We start from the raw sequence: 19,415 nt of genomic DNA on the forward strand, positions 1-19,415 counted from the left end.
TCATCAATGAAGGATGTTAGCAAATAATCAGTCATAACTATAGGCACACAAAGTGGCCCGGGTATGGAGGCTTTAGACAGGAAGCAAGTCCAGTTACTTAGCAGAAAGAGGAAGTGTGCATTAGGTTGATTGTGCTGTTGTTCTAAAAACAAAAAAGCCATCACCACATCCAGGTGGCTTGCAGCAGTGTGTTTCAAAATGTTTGAACTTAAGCAGTTACAAATCAGACATTAACTTTACACAGAGTGAACGCTGTGGCTTGAAAACAGCTTCTGTCAGATGTTTAAATTAGGAACCGTTAGCTAACAACATCTAAGGGTTATGATAAACTACGTGAGAACTGTCACCCTCCAAGTTGCCAAAAAGTTACTGCAGAGCGAAATTAAAGAACTAAATTCATATGCATCATATTCTTATAACATACACTGGTGAAAATGTACAGACAATATGTTTACTTTAGCAGCACTCTCCACAATTAACTGTTACTTTATGTGAAAACTGTAATAAGAAAAAAAACCCCATTAAACTTCCTGGTGTTGCCTGAAAACTGAAAAAGGGGCTGCAGAATATATGGTGGTAGGTAACAATACATTCACAGGCCATTTTATTAGGTGCAGCTGTTCGGATTTTTGTGTTAACTCAAATCAGCAACTCAATGCATTTAGGCATAAACGCAGGGTCAAGATGATCTGCTGAAGTTCAAACTGAGCATTAACATGAGGAAGAAAGGTGACTTAAGTGCCTTTGAACATGGCATGGTTGTTGGTTTGATCTGCAGGAACAGTGTGTTGCTAGAATGTCAATATGTAGCAAAATCTCAAGATCTGTTTCCAACAGCTTGACAAATCTATGCCACAAAGAATTAAGGAAGTTCTTAAGGCAAAAGGGGGCCCAACCTGACCTTATCAAGGTTTACCTAATAGAGTCACCTATGAGTGAAACATCATATGGATTAGGAAGACACTTTCTTAATATATTATTTAAAAAGAACAACTAACATCACATCAACTTACAGCTACAGCCTTCAGTGACTGCACCACGATCCAGTGGATCTGGTCAAACAATCTGTTTGTCACCTCCTTTCCTCTGGTGCTCTCTAAGTACAAACGGAGGTTACTGACCGTCCACTTCCCTCCATGGACATGGTTGTAGTCATCCTGCATCAAAGGTAAATAGTCTAAGTAGAAATTAATCATGATTGTATCAATTTATATTACAAAATATGCACATATCACTTTTTAGACTTGAAAATGTTCAGTGAGTGTTCCTATAAATAAGAAGTTATACATATAAATATATAGTTATTCAGCACAGTAAAAGGCGTTAACAGATCAGAGACTATTAATAGGTGCCTCATTCCCTCTTCCCTTTTTCTTATGAGTCAGAATCCAGCCACCCTTCTGAGGCAGGATTAGAGGTCAGAATACAACCACTGTGCCACTGAGGGCTAGGGGCAGGCAAAGTCTGGAGCTGCACAAATGTCAGAGGTGTTATGTTTTTGTGTTAAGTTATGCAAAATGTTTCTTATCTTGAGTATCAGGAACTTGCTCTGCAACAGGAAGCTGCTGTCACAAACCCAGACTAGCTGAGGGTACTTGGTCAATCGGGGAATCGGTAAAAGCAAAGTATTTAGGACAAGTGTACAACTGACACTGTTTATGCTGCAAGTGCTGACGGTCACTCAACTATTAACTCTGTTTATGACATAAAGGTTGGACATAGAAATACAGAAAGTGAAGGTTGATCGTGATGATTGTGGTAACTTGAGTTACAAATTACCACATTACAAGAATCACAAATATCTGTAACCAGGGACTATTTCATAAAGTTATGTTAAATCATTCTCGATCAGATCTCATCACTGAGTTTTCTCACTCAGTTTTGGCAAGAGTACACTTTCAACTATTCTGTGCAAACAGGAAGTTTATTTAAAGCGGAGGTGTCAAACATAAGGCCCGGGGGCCTGAACTAGCTTACACGAACTCCAATTCGGCCCACTGGACAGCTTTGGAAAATATGAAGGAAGGCATAAATGTTGTTTTATTTTCATGAGTTTTACTGCTTTTCCTAGTTTTATGGTCTTTTATGGTCATTTATTCTACACTAAAGTAATTGAGATAAACAATTAAATGACAGAGTTCCTCTTTCACTATAGAAAGTCCTGTTTTTTATGATGGATCCACAGTAAGAAAAAAAAATTCTGTGAATTAACAAAAGTTTTTTGTTTCATATCTACAGGATAGTATGGGCAGTGAGCTACCAGAACTTTTTCTGAAACTTTGACATGTATTTCTTACAATTTAGGCTCTAAGAATTGTGCTGACATTTACTACAGCAATATTTCTTATCTTGTAGAAAAACTGAGATGTCCTGCTGACATTGCACATCTTTTTCTTAAAGAGTTTCCTGAGTTTAAAGAGGCCTGTGCTGAATCCCTCCAACAGAATGTGATACAGCAGTAACTGTTTGAGCTCCAGCTCCCAGAAAGCTAAAAGTGGCCTGAGTCTGTGCCATGTTAGGGACTGCCTGTAATATGGTGAGGCAGGTGCATAGATGTGCTATATGTGCAGAATTCAGACTATTCTCAACAATGGGCAAGCTACCAATTTTCCAAGTAGTGACATTTCCTGAAAGTGTTGAAACTTTGCATTTTTAAACAGAAACCCTGTGTTACAAACCGTGACTGTGGATTTGGATAAAATGTGAACATTTACAAGTCAATGAGGATCTAGCAAGAGATGGAGAAACAGAAAGTCCACTGTTGCTAACACAAAAGCTTTATACTACTTCCTGTGAACCCCATCAGACCTACCCCATGTTTCTGGATGGCCACGTTAGTGAGGTGCACAAACATGTTGTCCAGTTCGCTGGTGCTGGGTGTGTACTTCACTGTGCAGAACCGGCAGAAGCCCAGCTTGTACCTGAAAGTCGAACGACAGAGAGAAAGATCATTAAACAACAGTTTTTTGTGTGCACGTTTGAGAATAACCTCTAACAAAACAGGAGGAATCCAGTGACTAACCTCTTAACATCTCCTATATACTGATGTTTTCGACATGATCAAAAAACACATCAACAGTATCACAGGCTTACATGTAGCATTTCAGGGGTCGATATGTGGTCACCAGGACATAAAGACGCAGGTCAAACTTCTTCCCCCCTATCAGCAGAGGGTTGTCAATGTACAGAGAGATGACATAAGCTTCCTTGCCACTAGATGCTGCTACAAACCTGGGGCACAGAAACAGCCAGGCATCAGCACACGACAGCCTGTGACCAAACAATTTTAGATTTACCAGGAAATAAAATGTCTATAAAACAGATTTTGCATGTGTTCAAATCCAGAAAGAACTTTTGTAGCTTTCTTAGATGAGACTATCTGACAAAACAAGAGGGGAACAGTTACAAAGAGCTGTTTTGTAATGTGAAATTTAGAGATATGGGACCAAGCTAATTTCTCACAATATTTCTTGCTGTGTCTGTCTGTATAGGTCACACGATAACCTACGTTGAGGTGCGGCTGTCTCTCGACCACTTTTTAATCTGGGACAGCTTGTTAATGAGGAAGATGCCTTTCCCCTGGGCCTTCCCGCAGGGCTTCATTATCCAGGTGCTGGACGGATTCTTACGAAACTCCTCCACAAAGAGGTTATAATCAGCAGGAAGCATGAACGTCACCGGGACGAAATCTGCACAAAGAGAAAAAGCAGTTTCATTGAAGAAAACAGCGTGCCTCTTTGAGTTTTGTGAGGCGAAATAAGAGCAAGTCATGTACCCAGATAAATGTATTTTCCATTCTCGTCTTTCTCCGCTAGCGGACTGCTTTCCTTCTCCAGCTCCTTGCGGTAGCGTTTGATGTTCTTGATCATCAGGTCCTTCCTTGTCAGCTCATAATGGTTGGGAAAGTGGTTAACCATCTGGTCATCTGACAGGCGGTAACCGGTGTCCACGCTGAACACATTCCTGATGGTCTGGATGCTCATCCTGCATGTGGGTACAAATAACCTGCTCAAAATACACTTGGTAAATTGAGTATCACACTAATAAATATACGAATTGATATTTTCACACTGAATATGCATCTAATTTGCCAACCTAGATCCTAAATTTCAGTTTTTCAGTCTTACAAACAAAACTGTCTAGTTGAGGATCCATGTTATTTAATTAAACAAATCATATACTGTCCTAAGTGTCCGTAACCAGCTAAGTTATAAGAAGGCAACATCTTCTTCAGCAGCCATAAAGATGATCCATTTCTTTCACTTTTAGACCTTCAGACCTTAGCAAGAAAGTCATCCTTTCCATCATAAAGATTTCCCTCCCTTTAAGACTCAGAAGATCAGGTTTATACCAGTTCTTTGTGACAGCTTTATAAAAACAGTTACACATCCTCTTAATCATCTCACAGTCCTTCAGATTCTTCTTTTAACTTCAGAGACACATGCACCAGTCTCATTACACTGGCTCTCTGGAGATATGAGGGCAGATTTTAAAATCTCACCATTAACTTTATTATATAGTAATAGTTGATGCAGGTGAGGAGGTCCAGGGTGACACTATGACCTCTTGTCTGGTTATACGTCTGACTTCTTAGTAGCCCATGAGCCTACACGTCGACTGACCCTCCCAACCTTTGGAACGATCTCCCTGAAGAAAACCGGCCACTGGCCTCTTAAATGTCTTCTGGGAACATACAGTTATCAAAGAGCCTCTCCTGATTTTTTTCTTACTGATCCTCTGCTATTTCATATATTTCTCAGTTATAGTATATTATTTTATACTTTATTCTTTATATTTTTAAGATTACTATACTTTTTATTAACCCTACATAACCCTACCCTACCCTTTTAATGCAGGACTTTTACTTGTAATTGCATCATATAAGCAGGAAGAACTTATGTGCCTGTGTATGTGCCAATTGCATGTATTTATCCAAGCAGGACAGGTGCAGGTGTGCTGTAGATATAAAACCTACCAGTAGAAATTCCAGTCGTCGTTTTCTGTAACTTGAATCCATTCCCTTTTCTCAAAGTTGTTGATAAGCACTGATTTCTCAATATCTGTCACCCACTTAACCTTACCGGCCATGGTGCCTCCCACTAGGGTGGAGTACAAAAAACAACAACAGGTAAACACATAGAAAAGCACCGCAGACAGACAGGACCAATGCATAGACATATATTTGAAAAACTGCATTCTTTTACAAGACACTAAAACATTTAGCATCAGTGAACTACCTGAAAGTCAATGCCAGGAAACAGCCAGTCATCAGCATCAGCTAGCCGGGCTGGCTCTGTTAGCAAGCTGCTGAATCCTCCCCGGGCTGCTGATGCTGCCGCAGAGGCTGGGCGGACATCATCCGGTCAGTGATGCAATCTCCACAAACTGTCCCTGAGCTAAACTCACAGCGAAACACACCATCAGCAGAAGCACCTAGCGACTGAAAGCTACCTCCATGCTAGCTGTTTTTATCGCCAACAAGCTGCTTTTTAATGATCCCGGCGACGTGAAGCTGGACAGAGACGAAAACGCCCAGCACAGTCAAACTCCTCTTCACAATAAAAGTCTTTGTTATGTAAATGTAATTACATGTACACAGATTAGTTAAACTACGTTAAAAAATTTTAGCGACACGTTTAAAGAAGGAAAGGTCTCAAAACCACTAAAGGACAAGAGGACGTCGTTACGGGCTTGGTCCTTCCGGAAGAATTACCTAGCAACCGAGGACGCAGTGATGTCATTGTGTGGCGTGCTACAAGACAGCACCAGCAGAGGTCAGTGTTGGACTGTGGGTGGCAACAATGCATCGAGTCCTTCCAAAAAAAATGAAACATCAGTTATTTACTACCTTGTATGTATTCGTGAATAGTAAGCATTAGTTTGTTTCTTCATTCAAGATAATAAAGTCCGAGCTAACAGACAAGCACCGCATCGTGGTCATTGTAAAACAATCTCCCTAAAGCCACTTCATTAGGTATACTTTGCTAGTACAGAGTTGGCCACTTATCACTTTCAGAGCTTCTTTATGACATAAATTCAATAAGGTGTTGGAAACTTTCTTGATATAGTAGCATCATTGCCTGAAGATGTGTCGGTTGCACAACCCAAAGGTGTACTACCGGCTTGAAATCTTGTGACTGTGGAGGCCAGTTTGAGATTATCTGAGTTTTGGTAACATGGTGCGTTATCCTGCTGGAAGCAACCATCAGAAGATGGGTACACTTCGGTCATAAAGGGATGGACATGGTCAGCAACAGTAAACAGGTAGGTTGTGGTTTTAAATGATAATCAGTTAGGGCCCCAAAGAGTGCCAAGAAAACATCCCCAACAACATTACACCACAGCAGCCTGAAGCATTGATACAAAGCATATTGATTGATTACACCAAATTCAAATTCCATATGAAGTTGATCTGCGTCATGAAGTTCACACAGGTTTCATTTGTATTAATCAAATACAAATAATTGTTTATTTCACATATGAATACTCTCCAAATGATGATATACTTTAACACATATTCATTTAGCAATACCAGTTTTTAGATGCTACGTGTTCAATGCGTTTCAGGTTTTATGTACAAAAAGATGACAAAAAGTTATGCTAATAATCATAATAATATTGTAATAACATTATTTATAGTAATACCGCAAAAAGTTATAGTAATATTGATATTTGACTTATATACTAGGCAGTTGGTTGTTACAGGATTGTGAAATGAGTTTTGTGTAGCAGGTTGTAATGTCACTAACATTAATTGGCTTATATGAACTATAACAGCTCAACCATTTTGTTGTGTTTGACTCAATTACATGTCCGATTTAAAAATTCAGTACTTCAAAACTACTGATATTCATTCAGCAATCAGCTGCTTACTTGTTTTCAGCAAAAAGTTGAATCAGTGGCTCCGTTCATAGATTATAAATCGTTTTCTACAAATCGCGATCGCCACAAAATTTCCCACCCCATTTCAGAGATGATAAAGTTGCATATAACAGACCTAACTTTATGTCAACAATTCACAGCTTTTGCCTGTTTAACTGTGGCTCACCAGACAAGCAACACAAGCATGCTATTACTGTAACGTATGAGAAAGTGTAGGTTTAGTATTATGCAACCTGCTACACAAGACACGAAAGAAAAAAATAAGAAAATAAATGAAACTGTATGACTAATAACATCACACTTGTAGCTTGAATTAGTGTAACAATAGCATTAAATTAATTTAAAATAAATAAATTAAAATAATTTAATTTGTTTTAAAACGAAAGAAAAGGGGTTATGGCTGGAATGTGGATTTCCAGGTAGATGCCTGTAGGACAGGCTCAGTGCAGTCATCCAGTTTAAGCTTCGTGTTTGTCTGCTTGAACTTCACCTGTCCTACCTCGCTAACGTCACCTTGTCCTCTTTCCTAGAAGTTGCTCCTCTGTGAGCTTGGTTTCCATTCCGGACTTCAGAAACCCTCTTGGACCTGTAAATAACCCAGCATGGAGGCTACCCAGCCCAACCGCGCACCTCGCAGAGTAATTTTAAATTGTGGTTATTAATAATAACCCTGCAAACATTACCAGAAAGCATCTTACAGGTGGCCCCCTGGTGTTCACTGTCGGCGGAAGCCCCGGCGGTGACAGATAAAGGTGTGTCCTGTCATTAGCGGCAGCAGTTACCTGAGAGCGTCGAGATTAAAGGACGCTGCTGTAAGTAGAGGAAGAAAACACTTCGAAATGATGCTTTTATTCAGTATTTTCCATCAATTTTTAACATTACAATGTTTATTTTTAATTTGTTTGCTTTTATCACAGGGCGGCGTCCACTTAATCTACATAAAAAGGTAGTTTTTAATTTCCTTTTGTGTGTGTGTGTGTGTGTGTGTGTGTGAGAGAGAGAGAGAGAGAGAGAGAGTGCACCTGTTTACTTGTCAGGGTTGGGATATTCATACTCGACTAATATCTAATATTATACTGCTCAAACATGATACAATATACTAATTTAAGTCCTTAAATGGTTTAATACCTGTTTATTGTTTATCTAATTCAATATATGTGATCTTCAAAACGACCTTTGTTTGCTGAGAGCAATGACTCCGCACTTTGTTGTGACAATATGGCTTCTACCTGATGGCTGCCTGTCGTTTTAATGGTGGTGTTTATGTTTCCACGTTTAAGGCTTCAGTTTGCTGGTGTTTTGCCATAAATCTTGACAAACCAAGAACTGGTTTCCCCTGGATTTATCAAGATTTATAATATTTAAAGCCTATGATCTGATTCTTCTGACCCGGTGGTGTTTTTCTATCCTTCTCTGTGAGACTAAAATGGCAGTTTGGTTAATTTGAGTTATGGAAATACAGCATTTGCATTAAATGGCAGGATTGCAGGTGCAGCAGGAACTGATCTCAAGACAGGTGTACGAAAGAGATTATAAGCTGGACTGTAAGACAAAAACAGAAAATTCAGCGAGAAAGGCAAATTGAAAGGAAAGTGTGAAGTCTTGAGTCATCTGATGTCACAAGTTGGTCGTAAACATGAAAGCATTGCAATGCATTTTTGCTGCAGTTTAAAAAGAAAGTACAGCACAAAGGTTGGACTTGAGCCAAGAGATGATGTTATCTCTGGAGCTGTTTTTTTCTTTCAGCCTAGTAACCCAGTCCACACCTATCCTGGTCACATGAGCCAGTATTTACACAGCCTGTTATTGACCGTTGGGAGCCTGAGCAAAGATAACACACAGACACTTTCAGGCTGTGGAGCCATTGTCTGTCCTGTTGATGTTCTTAGTAGTCTGCTGCACGATATGAACAGTTTGCATATATGTTCTCAGAAAACAAAATGGTGGAACAAACAAGACGCCCAAGTCATGTCATTGCCCTCCAGGCTGGACCTAGTGAGGTGGACCCTGGCACCCTGAGGTACTGTATAGTCCCGCCCCTGCCCCAGTTTGACTATTAATACCAAAAACAAACACACAGCTCGAGCAGCTTGTGGCTCAGGCAAAAACAACTTTATAAAAAAGAGATTTTTATTGAGTCTCCTATATTTATGATGGATTCTAAACACACCTGCCTTTTCCTCCCTCAGGATCAGTGATAGGGTTGTACGGACCTGTGGCCGCCAGTTGGCTTTAATCGGTGACCAGCTAGACCGAGAGTATGCCAGCAGAATGCCAAACCAGCTTCCGACTCCCTTAAACTTCCTGAGACCTGCCCAGGCACTGACCCGGACCATCTATAGGTAAAAAATTTTTTTTTTTTCCCTTATTTTATTTCACTTATCAAACAATTACCTTTGTGTGATTGGTTCTTACTTCTCACTGCTTCCTCACAGGGATATTCACAGTCAGTTAGCAACTTTTCGGGGTTTGTCTGCTGCAGTGAAGACCTGGTTAGTGAGCACTGCACCTGGGCAGGGGATCCTCAGAGTTGAGGCCTTGACAGCTTGGGTAACTCTTCTCTTTAACCCATCTCTGCATTATACATGCACAAAGGTCCATTGCTCTTGGTGTTTGCATTAAGGCTTTGTATTCCAAGGAAAAGGGATATCTTTCGGTTTACAGCAGCAGGTTTATCCAATGACTCCAAAGTGTAGAGGTTTACACATGTGCCAAACAAGCAAAGCTTCCTGGTTTAATTCCTTTGGAGGTTGTGTCAGCAAAGTCGTCCAGTGTTAAAAAAATCTGCCAAATCAAATATGTGAAGCAAGTAGCTTGCAGCAGATTTATCCCTAACATCATTATCCCACTTATACCTGATATTAACTGATAACCTGCCCTGTTTTCCACACGTGGTTTATCCAGATTAAAATACAGACAGTCATGTATTGATTTCCTGTTTTAAAATGTGTCAACAGATGCATAACCTGCAAAAACTTAGACTAATTGGCAGACAGTTTAATAAAGAACCAAAGATTTTAAAGTGAATCCCATTTGGGAACTACTTTCCCAATTTGAACACTAATATAAATACAATTTTTAGATAAGAACCTATACATAAAACAAGGATAAACTCAATTTAAACATAACAAAATAAAAATAATAGAGCCAAAATAGTCATTTGAACAGTTCAACTCATAAAACTTATTTTACTGAAAAATGATTAATTAATTAGGAGCTACTTTTCAACTTATAATTTAAATTAATTCAGCTATTTTAACATCATATAATAAACACTAGTGCAAAAATCATAGGTAAAATGTAGGTACAGGCATAAAACGACACTTAAGCTATTGTGTGTGTGCACTTGCTGGTATGGTGGCACGTAAAATCACATGATCAGCACTCAGCCAATGAAATGCCAGACTATGGTTCTAACTCCTGTCATTTTTTTGTTGTTTTCTCAAACTACTTTCAAATAACCCGAGTTACATAAAATCTGGTCAGATTACAGAACCATCAAAATAATCCAACCATCCATTTTCTCAAGTGGTTATCAAATTGAGGGTCTACGGGCTGCCATAGAGTGAGAGGTGCAGTACAGCTTGGACAAGTCTCCAGTTTATCATAGGGCTAACAGAGAACTATTCACACTCCCAGCCAGTTTACATTTACAATCACCAATTAACTTAACATGCATGTGTTTGGACTTGCACATGTTAGTTTGCATATGGTCATGCAAACTAACATTACAGAGAGAACATAGCGTTCCGGTGGATTTGAGCCGTCTTGCTTTGTTGCATTCTTGACTGTTGTGTGGTAGTCTTATATTAAATATAATTTGGTACATCTATCCAAAACAGCCCACTTTTTCTCACCATGTCTCATTTTACAGGCATCCAACTTAAACCCAGTAACCTGCACTGGCTGGAACAGAGGAGCACTTGTTATTGTGACACTGGTGGCCATGGTGACCATTTTCAGTGCACTATGGACGGAGCAGAAAGCCTAAGGGGGCCACGAGCAGGTCTTCTCAGCCATGTTTGTCAAAATATGTTTGCTATCGAGTGAGAATTACTGCTAACTGTTTTCTCTTGCTGTTTACTTTGACTTTTCCTTTTTTTAATAACTGTTTTTATTGAGCGGTATTGAAGTTGAAAGTGAAGACGACAACCTTTTTGGCAACGCAGAAGAAAAGAGAAGGAAAAAAAAAAAAAAGAGTATAATGTAAAATTAGTTGGGAGTAAATTGTTTAAAGGAAATCTAGCGTTGCCTAAGGAGTTGGCCAGTTTATTGTAGCAGTGGCATGTTGATTCATGTCAGAAAACATGTTGACTGGACTGTTGCTGGCTTGCAGTCTTTTGTATCCAGATTTGTTTCTTACTGGTTTAAGAGGCCAAATTTTTTCAAATGGTATGTAGCATTGCTTAGTGTACAATGAAGGGAGCTGGACTTTCTGTTCAAGATTTGAAACTGCTTTTTCATGTGACGCCAAATAAACTTAAAATAAACTCTTAATGACAAAAATGTGACAACATTGTCAATTTCAATTTTTTTTTTACAAAAATCTTTAATTACACACTTGTATAAAGACAAGAAGCAACCACAGGAGCTTTATCAGTCTTCATATGTGGTGACTTCCACGTGGGCGTACGTTTGGTATGCCTTCCTGTTGCACTTCTGAAGCGTGGCGCCCAGCTGCCTTCCGGGTCCGACCTCGTAGGTGTGTGGGAAATGCTGTCCTTGCGTCCTCTCGTAGATCTCGTGCAGGGTCTGCTCCCATTTCACGGGTGACACCAGCTGCTTAACCAGCTGCCTGCGCACGTGGCTCTCGTTCATGTAACGTTTTCCATCTACGTTGGAGTAGACACTGATCTCAGGACGTCGTACCTGGATGGGAAGGGGACAAAAAGGAAATGGAACTTGTGGTTAGGAGGCTCAAAAATGATTTAAACACATGTCATACTACATCAAATAAGTTTTTGACTTTATCAGTCCCTCACAAGGCCAAATCTTCTTTACAGTGTTGGTTACTTTGGCTTATTTTTTGATTGAATAAATGACATTGTGTTATATGCTGTTTTGCAGCTCATATGTGCTTGTATTTACTTAATTTTAAGACCTGCTAAGAACCAGATGTAAAACATTGGGTGTACTTTCCATTTAACTTTTCGAGTCAGGCTGAATAGGATGGGTTATCTTAAAAAAATGAGGGCTGGTGTAGCTTTACAAAGTAATTGAATGTATGTTTCAGAAAATATGTTAATCTCTTTTGGATAAAGTGGCTGACTGACCTCCACCTGCCGGAGCACCTCTCTGAGGGGTTCTGTAGCCGATGCCATCAGCTCAGTGTGGAACGCCCCACTGACTGGGAGAGGTTTGGTCCGCATGAACTTTAGGCGCCGAGAGTTTTCCTGTAGGAAATCCAGAGCCTGGGAAGACAAAAGAAGACAGCAGAAATGACAAGAGCAGCTCTAACAACTTTTTTGATGGCTGAGAGAAGACAGAAAAGAGGACACAATAGATTCACGGTATATTAAAGGAGCAAGAATATATTAAGGTATTACCTGCTGGTGCCCTGCAATAACCCTGCCATCTGGAAACAGGTAGTTGGCCACAGAGCACACAGGATTCTCCATCCCCAGACTCTTGCAGTGCTCTTTTGCCTGCAGACAAACATAATTATACTGAGCCTGAGGTCTACCAATGACTGACAGCATCCCACTGGGAACCAGCTCTGAGGCCTTCTGCATAGTCTCCGCTCGCACCTTCACTGCATACAAAGCTAGAAGATGCATAAAGAGTAAATACAGAATATTAACCAAAGTTGTGATTAAAACACTTTTTACAGAGGCACAAAAAAAGAAAAAAAAAAAGAAATCTTTCTACCTTCTGCAAAGTTCATCGCCCCAGAAAAGACAAGAGCAGCAAATTCTCCGACACTGAAACCTGCAGCAGCGACACACATCTCAATGGCCTGTGTACAGAAGCAAACAAGTAAAAGAAAAAATAATTAACAGTCTCCCATTCATGACCGATATATCATTTACATCACTGATACGTCCTTAACTAAAATTAACCCAGAACAATTTGTTTATTTTTTAAAAGGTCATTCTGAATCACAAGATTATTTACGGTGATGTTTTTGGTGGGATTGAAACAACAATCTACTCATAAAAACAATAAAAAGAAGATGTGATAATAAGAAATAATCATTGTTGGAAGTTTACTCTATCACCTTAATCAGGTGAAGTAATTAAAGTTAAAATGAGAAACTTTTCATTTGAAGGATGCTCTTCTACTGAGCACTCAAAATGCAGTCTTACAACAAGCATCATTCATCCACACCTTCATACATAATGTCCGCACATTTTAAATATATATTAATATTACTGCAGTAGTATTTTTTTAAAGATAAAATGGCCACATTTAAAAAGGCAGGACCAGCAGTTATTGTCCTTTTTCCAGATATTTATCTTGCACTTACTTTGGGGTTCTCTTGGTTGAGTCTCTCCACAGCAGCCAGGGAGGTGACAAACACCGCCGGCTGACAGTGAACCGTTTTCTGCAGCTCCTCCTCGGGGCCCTCCAGACACAGAGACAGCAGGTCGTAACCCAGGATCTTCTGGGCTACGGTGAACATTTCTTTAACGTTGGGGTATTTCAAAAGTCCTCTGCCCATGCCCACAAACTGGCTGCCCTGACCGGGGAAGAGGAGCACGGAGCAGCCGCTGGGGTCTTTTTTGGGTCTCCGCTGAGGCGCCGCGGCTGGCTCGCTGTTCGGGGGAGAAGCGGGGGCTTCAGGCGGAGGAGGGTAACCTCCAGCCGTGGAGCCGGGTTTGTTGGTGGACAGCGTCCTACTCAGAGAGACCAGCGACCTGACCTTCCCTCTGGAAGATGCTGCCATCCTGACTGCCACCGATGCCAACATGAGCTGTTCCTCATCCAACGACGTGTCTGCGGATGAAATAAGACGCACAGCCCGCCCGGACAAACTGTAATGAACGAAAGAGTCAACTTTGGTTGAACTCAACTCTGATATCTGCTCGGCATGACACCTCACAGGGAGACGCCATGTTGTTTATACGGAGTTTATTCTTGTCTTCTTCCGGTTGACGTTCAGGCTCTTTCACACTGCAGCGCCACCTCAGGTCAAACTATGTCATGCTCTAAGGTATCGTGTTTTTCTTTTCTGTGCTTTAATTTTTTGGTTTTAAAATGTTGTTTCGACATCTTAAACCAACGAGATTTTGCATCTACAAAGTGCAAATAACTATAAGAGCTATTAAGTATACACAGACATGTGCTTCTTAAATTTAGCTTAACTAGCTCCAGAGGTAGGAATTAAAAAAGTAAAAAAAAACAAACAAAAAACTTCCTTGCTGTACTTAAAATTTTTTTTACTCCCTACATTTTTAAACAAATATCTGTACTTTCCACTCCGTATATTTTTCAAAACAAGCTCGTTACTTTGGGTTTAACGTATTTGGGGGAAGTTAATATCACGTCACTGCAGGCCTTCAAACAATCAAAACAGTGACGCATGAAAGACAGTCGCGTTTTAATCAGTAGAAGATGTCGCATAAAAAGAAATAAAAGAGCAAACCATGTACCATAGTTTTGATTTTTTTTTTTTTTTAGCACAACACCAGAACAACCCCAGGTGCCCATAATTTGCGGCCGCAGAAGTACGCGAAGTACCGGTACTTCAGAATCTAGCTAGCCTTACAAAAAAAGGAGTGAACATAAAAGGAAGTAACATGTTGTGTCAGGTAATTTCAAATGCAGCATTTCTATCACCGAACAAACATCAGCAAACACTATGTCACAGTGTGTTGCTAGCTAAAGCTCCACTTGCTGTATTTCACAGGGAGAGAAAAGAACGAGAGCTAACTTCACTCAGAGATGTAGAAAAAAGAGAAAGAAGCCAGGCTGTATTTAAAGGTAAGGACTGCTTAGTGATATTTGATAAAATGTAATTGTATTTTAACCGGGACATAAAGTGCTTGTCTTACTCCCTTCTAGCTCGAAATTACTCGCCAAGTGGTAAGGACCATTCATGGTCACACGGTGAGAACATTGGGGGATGTTGACTATGAAGTGATATGGTCAGACAGGGGAGGGGCCAGTCAGATTTATCACCTCAACCTCAACCTTAAAGCATAGAGAGGCTGAAACCAATCTCTGGTGAGCCCGGTTAAAGAAAGAGATGAGCTGGTGCCTGAGATGCCAAATTCCAACATCCTCATTCATCCTGCCATTGTGATAAAGCCCAGGCCACAGGTCCAGAGAGCGGATGTTGCTGCATTGCAAGAGTATTTTGCAGATGTGTTCTTTTCATTTTGAAATGCAGCCTGGTGTGACGGTGCAATCGCTGCCCTACAGGTTGCATGAACATAAGTGACAAAGTGTTCAGAAAGAATTGGTGAAATGCTGATAATGGGACCGATAGAAGACACACAGCACTCGGTGTAGCCCCATAGTTCTGGCCGTGAGCTCTGCCTGCCAACCTGAAGAAGTGTGCAGTTGGACGGAGGGAGGTACAGTATTGTGAGTGCCTCTTGGGATACAGACAGGTGTGTCCACAGGTGGAGAAGACGGCCACCATTGCACCCTGCACGCCTCCCCTAGACCAAAAAGCAGGTGAGGTGGTTCCTGGGTCTGGCTGGGTGCTATCACCGGTTCGTGCCTGGGTCCGCAGACCTGACCACCCCCTTGACTGATTTCACCCAGAACCATGTCCCAGATCTGGTCCAGTGGATGGAGGGGTGGCCAGGCAGCGTTTGTGCAGGTAAAAAAACTCTCTGTGAGGAGCCGCTATTACACCGCTACTACAAACACCTATCTTTTTCCTCCCTTTCATCCTGCAGGCAGACGCCTCAAAGAGATGGCTGCCATTTTGTCCCAGCAGGTAAGGGCGGTAGGTTCGGCTGGATGCGGCTCTGGCCTCGACCTCAGTCGGGCGTTGGGGATGTGTGGCAGGGTTGTGGTCTCTGGCTCTGCTGCAGTGGAGGGGTGTTGCAGTGGGCTCAAGAGTTGTGCCAGGAAGGCTGATGGGGCAGGTGGAGAAGACTGTGTTAATGAGGTCTCCTTCCTGGTGACGCGGGGGACCTGCTTCAAGTATCTCGGTGTCCACATCTTCTCAGACCTGACATGGTCTGCCCACATTCAGATACAGTCCAAAAAGGCTAGGCAGCGCCTGTACCACCTACGACAACTGAGGAAGTTCAGGGTCTCGCCAGTGATCCTCAGGACTTTCTATGCAGGCGCTGTGGAGAGCATCCTCACACAGAACATCTCATCCTGGTTTGTTAACAGCTGTGTTAAGGACCAAAAAGTTCTTCAGAGAGTGATCCGTACAGCAAAACGCTGCTGCAGGACTGCTCTCCCCTCCCTACAGGACATTCACACCAGGAGATGCTGGCCCAGAGCAGCTCAGATATTGAAGGACCCATTCCACTCCAGCAATAAACTGTTTCAATTTCTGGAATCAGGCAGGTTGCGCAAGAACAGATAGGCTCACGAGGAGCTTCTACCCTCATGCCATCCGTGTATTTGTAAAGTTGTTGTTCAGAGATGAACAACTGTTTTCTACACATAACAGAACACTTTACTGGGAGCTTGTGACAAAACATCATTTGTTGCCATTTCTTTTCTTGAATTGATGAAAAATGCTAAAGATTAAACAGTTCAAGAGCAAAAAAAATTTAGTATTTTTACACCAGCAAGGTGATTCCCAAAGAGCTATTAGCTGAAAACCTGCCATATCTTGGCAAAGGTCCAATGTGTCCCTTAAATTATCAGGAAAAGTGTGGGCTACAGGAAAAAGAAAATTTTGCAGTAAATCATGGTGATCGCTTGGATCACTGGAATTATCACCTTCAGCTCTCTTGTCCTTCTTTCGTTCCAGATGTCTTGAAAACAAGTTTTAACAAAGTCCTGGAGACGTGCCCAATGCTGGAGGACCTCCTGCTTTACCCCTGGCTCAGATAAACTCATCTCTGACACACACACACACACACACACACACACGCTGAATTCACATCTTGCCATTAAATGTGATAGAGTAACCAACTTTCTTTCTTTCAGAAAAAAAGAAAATTGAGAGATTCACAGTTCTGTTTGCATCAGTCTATCAGATGAATCCCCTCCAAGTCCAATATTTACATCAGTTACAGTGATAATGCTTGGTGTATACTTTCAGCCACAGCAGTAGAAAGTCAGGAATGAATCTCACTGAAATTGTAGCTGCATTTGCTATTTAATTTAATTGGAATAAATACAGTTAACAACTCCTTTATAAAAATCTGTTATATTTGATCTCACATAGCCAGTACACACACTCTGTTTTTATCCCTTTATCTTTCACTGGTCTGTCGTTTGATATAACAAGAAAGTTAATATCATGGCTGCTCTGGCAGATGTGTGGAGTGAAGAGAGATAGGAGCCAAATGCAGAGGCTGACGAGGACTTAAACTAAAAATGTGCCTTTTATCGAGGCAGCACAAAACTACAAACAAAAATGCAGGAATATAAAGACTAAAGTAAGAAAAACTAAACGGGGAGGGAACTAGAAACAAATATAAAGAAACTAAAGATCTGAGACGTGGAACACAACAAATGATAACCTGGAACATGGGACATGTCATGGATGATACACAGACAACCCAGCAGCAAACAGAGGAAGACAATGGGCTTAAATACACAGAGGGATAAATGAGGGAATAAGACACAGGAGGAGAGCACAGCTGGGAGAAATCACAAACAACGAGACCAGTGGGAGGAAAACTGAAAACACTAACATAGCATACGAAACTATCAAAGTAAAACAGCAAACAAGAGACATTTACAAAGACACAGAGTTGAAACTGAGACATGACTGACTGGGGAGAAATGGGGAACATGGAAACAAGAGTGACTAGACATGACACGTGGGACACGGGCAAGGCAAAGTAACAGAAACCTAAATAGAATAGAATAGAATAGAATTCAACTTTATTGTCATTGCACATGTCACAGGTACAGGGCAACGAAATGCAGTTTGCATCCATCCAGAAGTGCTTTAGCCATGATATAGATATATTACAATATATATATTAGCAATAATATAGATATGTAAGTATATTACAGAAATGGGTCTATTATGGTATAATGTACACGGTACGAAGTATGTTATGAATATGCTATAACTATAAGTATGTACAGGCTGTAGTGAGTACAAGCTATGTACAGGCTATGAACAGGATATAAATATGAAAAAAACTATACAGAATATGAAATAAAAAACTATACAGAAATATGAGATATACAGTTATACAGAAATGTGAACTATGCAAGTTATAAACAGTTGTAGGATTAAAAATTATTGTAAGTACAGAATGATTATTTACACAGAACTATACAGTAGTGCAGTTAAGATAAGTGAGATATGTGGATAATTTCTACAGAGGCTATATAAAGTGCTAGTGGTTGTGAGTGGTGGTTCAGTCCATGTTATTATTGTGTGTTTGAGGGTACAGTTGTCCATTGTGTGTGGGTGTGTGTATGTTCAGTCCATGAGTTTAACGTGGGTCAGATGTCAGGAGGCAGAGTTCAGGAGTCTGACAGCCTAAGAATATAACACAAGAAGAAAACAATAAAGAGAACTAAAAACATGCGTAAGAATAATCAATGAATATAAATTAACAAACACAAAACACTGGATCACAGACTCAGTACCATGACAGTTAAATGTACAATAATAAAGACTTTAAATCAGATGACAATGTAGCTGACACTGTGCTTATTAGTGTGTGGTCAACCAGAAATCTTCATAGTGTCATCCATACATGAGGTCTTTATACAAATGATGAAAAGACAATGAAAGAAACTGTTTAATTGATATGAAATGATTGAATTATATGAAATATTATGGCTTTGTCTGCCAGATTGTTTTTCTGTAAACTACTTTGAACTACTGACAGTCAGTGATGTCACCTAAAGGCAAGATTCTATGTTGTGTTGCCGTAGTTTCCAGAGTTTACTTATAAAGCTCACTTACAGAACTCAGTTAGAAACGTCAAGCATTTGAAGGACGCTCATTTGAAGGAATATTAACTCAATATCAACTCATTACGGTGACATTTTCGATTTTAAAGTTCTCCAAAATTACAATGACAAAGGAAACAAGAAAAATTACCACTCCAGCAGATAAAGATTCAGGAGATCAAGGTAAGTAAAATTATAAAATAAAATCCTGGTAAAATCCAAATAACAGAATGTACAATCCTAAAAATGTCGACACTGTGTGAATCATTTTTAGAGCATTTGAATCATATGTTTGATTGAAAATAGCTTTATTACAAGATGTCTAATCAAAGAAAGGTTATCGGTCGTTTGGTAAAATAATGTAATAAGTTTATTCTTGGACTCAACAGTAAAAACAGACCAACAAGTGTCATCAAGATCTAAGACTTAGTAAACCTAGTATCAATTCGCACTGGTCAGTTTTTTATCTCAAGAACAAACTTGTGATAATTTAAGCAATAGCAATTTCAAATTCTTTGCCATCAAAA

The 19,415-nt window shown here is 40.3% G+C and overlaps 3 protein-coding genes and 1 long non-coding RNA gene across 6 annotated transcripts in view; 2 read left to right on the plus strand and 2 right to left on the minus strand.

Annotated features, from left to right (window-relative positions):
• The window catches only part of ttll1 (tubulin tyrosine ligase-like family, member 1), a 31,775-nt gene extending 26,083 nt beyond the window's left edge, over positions 1-5,692 (minus strand). For both annotated transcript variants that reach the window (XM_031758462.2, XM_039600581.1), the window contains exons 1-7: positions 5,238-5,692; positions 4,976-5,099; positions 3,776-3,984; positions 3,509-3,689; positions 3,094-3,231; positions 2,813-2,921; positions 1,014-1,157 (exon numbers count right to left, since the gene is read on the minus strand). In XM_031758462.2, the coding sequence (XP_031614322.1) occupies positions 1,014-1,157; positions 2,813-2,921; positions 3,094-3,231; positions 3,509-3,689; positions 3,776-3,984; positions 4,976-5,088 (894 nt within the window). In that variant the 5' untranslated portion in view covers positions 5,089-5,099; positions 5,238-5,692. The remainder of the gene's footprint in view (positions 1-1,013; positions 1,158-2,812; positions 2,922-3,093; positions 3,232-3,508; positions 3,690-3,775; positions 3,985-4,975; positions 5,100-5,237) is intronic.
• A 1,844-nt stretch (positions 5,693-7,536) lies between these two features.
• bik (BCL2 interacting killer) lies at positions 7,537-11,393 on the plus strand. Its single transcript, XM_039601418.1, has 6 exons — positions 7,537-7,694; positions 7,800-7,828; positions 8,815-8,902; positions 9,072-9,224; positions 9,318-9,432; positions 10,757-11,393. Exons 3-6 carry the CDS (start codon positions 8,823-8,825, stop codon positions 10,871-10,873), a joined length of 465 nt encoding a protein of 154 aa, XP_039457352.1. The 5' UTR covers positions 7,537-7,694; positions 7,800-7,828; positions 8,815-8,822; the 3' UTR covers positions 10,874-11,393.
• A 49-nt stretch (positions 11,394-11,442) lies between these two features.
• On the minus strand, positions 11,443-13,940 carry mcat (malonyl CoA:ACP acyltransferase (mitochondrial)). 2 transcript variants are annotated; one of them, XM_031757754.2, is made up of 6 exons: positions 13,349-13,940; positions 12,751-12,838; positions 12,630-12,646; positions 12,429-12,527; positions 12,156-12,293; positions 11,443-11,751 (listed from the first exon to the last, which is right to left on the minus strand). In XM_031757754.2, the coding sequence occupies exons 1-6, from the start codon at positions 13,790-13,792 to the stop codon at positions 11,479-11,481; spliced, it is 1,059 nt and encodes a 352-aa protein (XP_031613614.2). In that variant the 5' UTR covers positions 13,793-13,940; the 3' UTR covers positions 11,443-11,478. The 2 variants fall into 2 exon arrangements, with proteins under 2 accessions (XP_031613614.2, XP_031613609.2); XM_031757749.2 differs by having other exon boundaries at positions 12,429-12,646.
• Positions 13,941-13,978: 38 nt separating this feature from the next.
• LOC120434035 lies at positions 13,979-17,942 on the plus strand. The gene is made up of 4 exons (XR_005608896.1): positions 13,979-14,035; positions 14,503-14,633; positions 14,732-14,805; positions 16,772-17,942. It is a non-coding gene; the product is annotated as an uncharacterized LOC120434035 (long non-coding RNA).
• The last annotated feature ends 1,473 nt before the right edge of the window (positions 17,943-19,415 follow it).

The sequence above is a fragment of the Oreochromis aureus genome, linkage group 17, assembly GCF_013358895.1.
Source record: "Oreochromis aureus strain Israel breed Guangdong linkage group 17, ZZ_aureus, whole genome shotgun sequence".
NCBI lineage: Eukaryota > Metazoa > Chordata > Actinopteri > Cichliformes > Cichlidae > Oreochromis > Oreochromis aureus.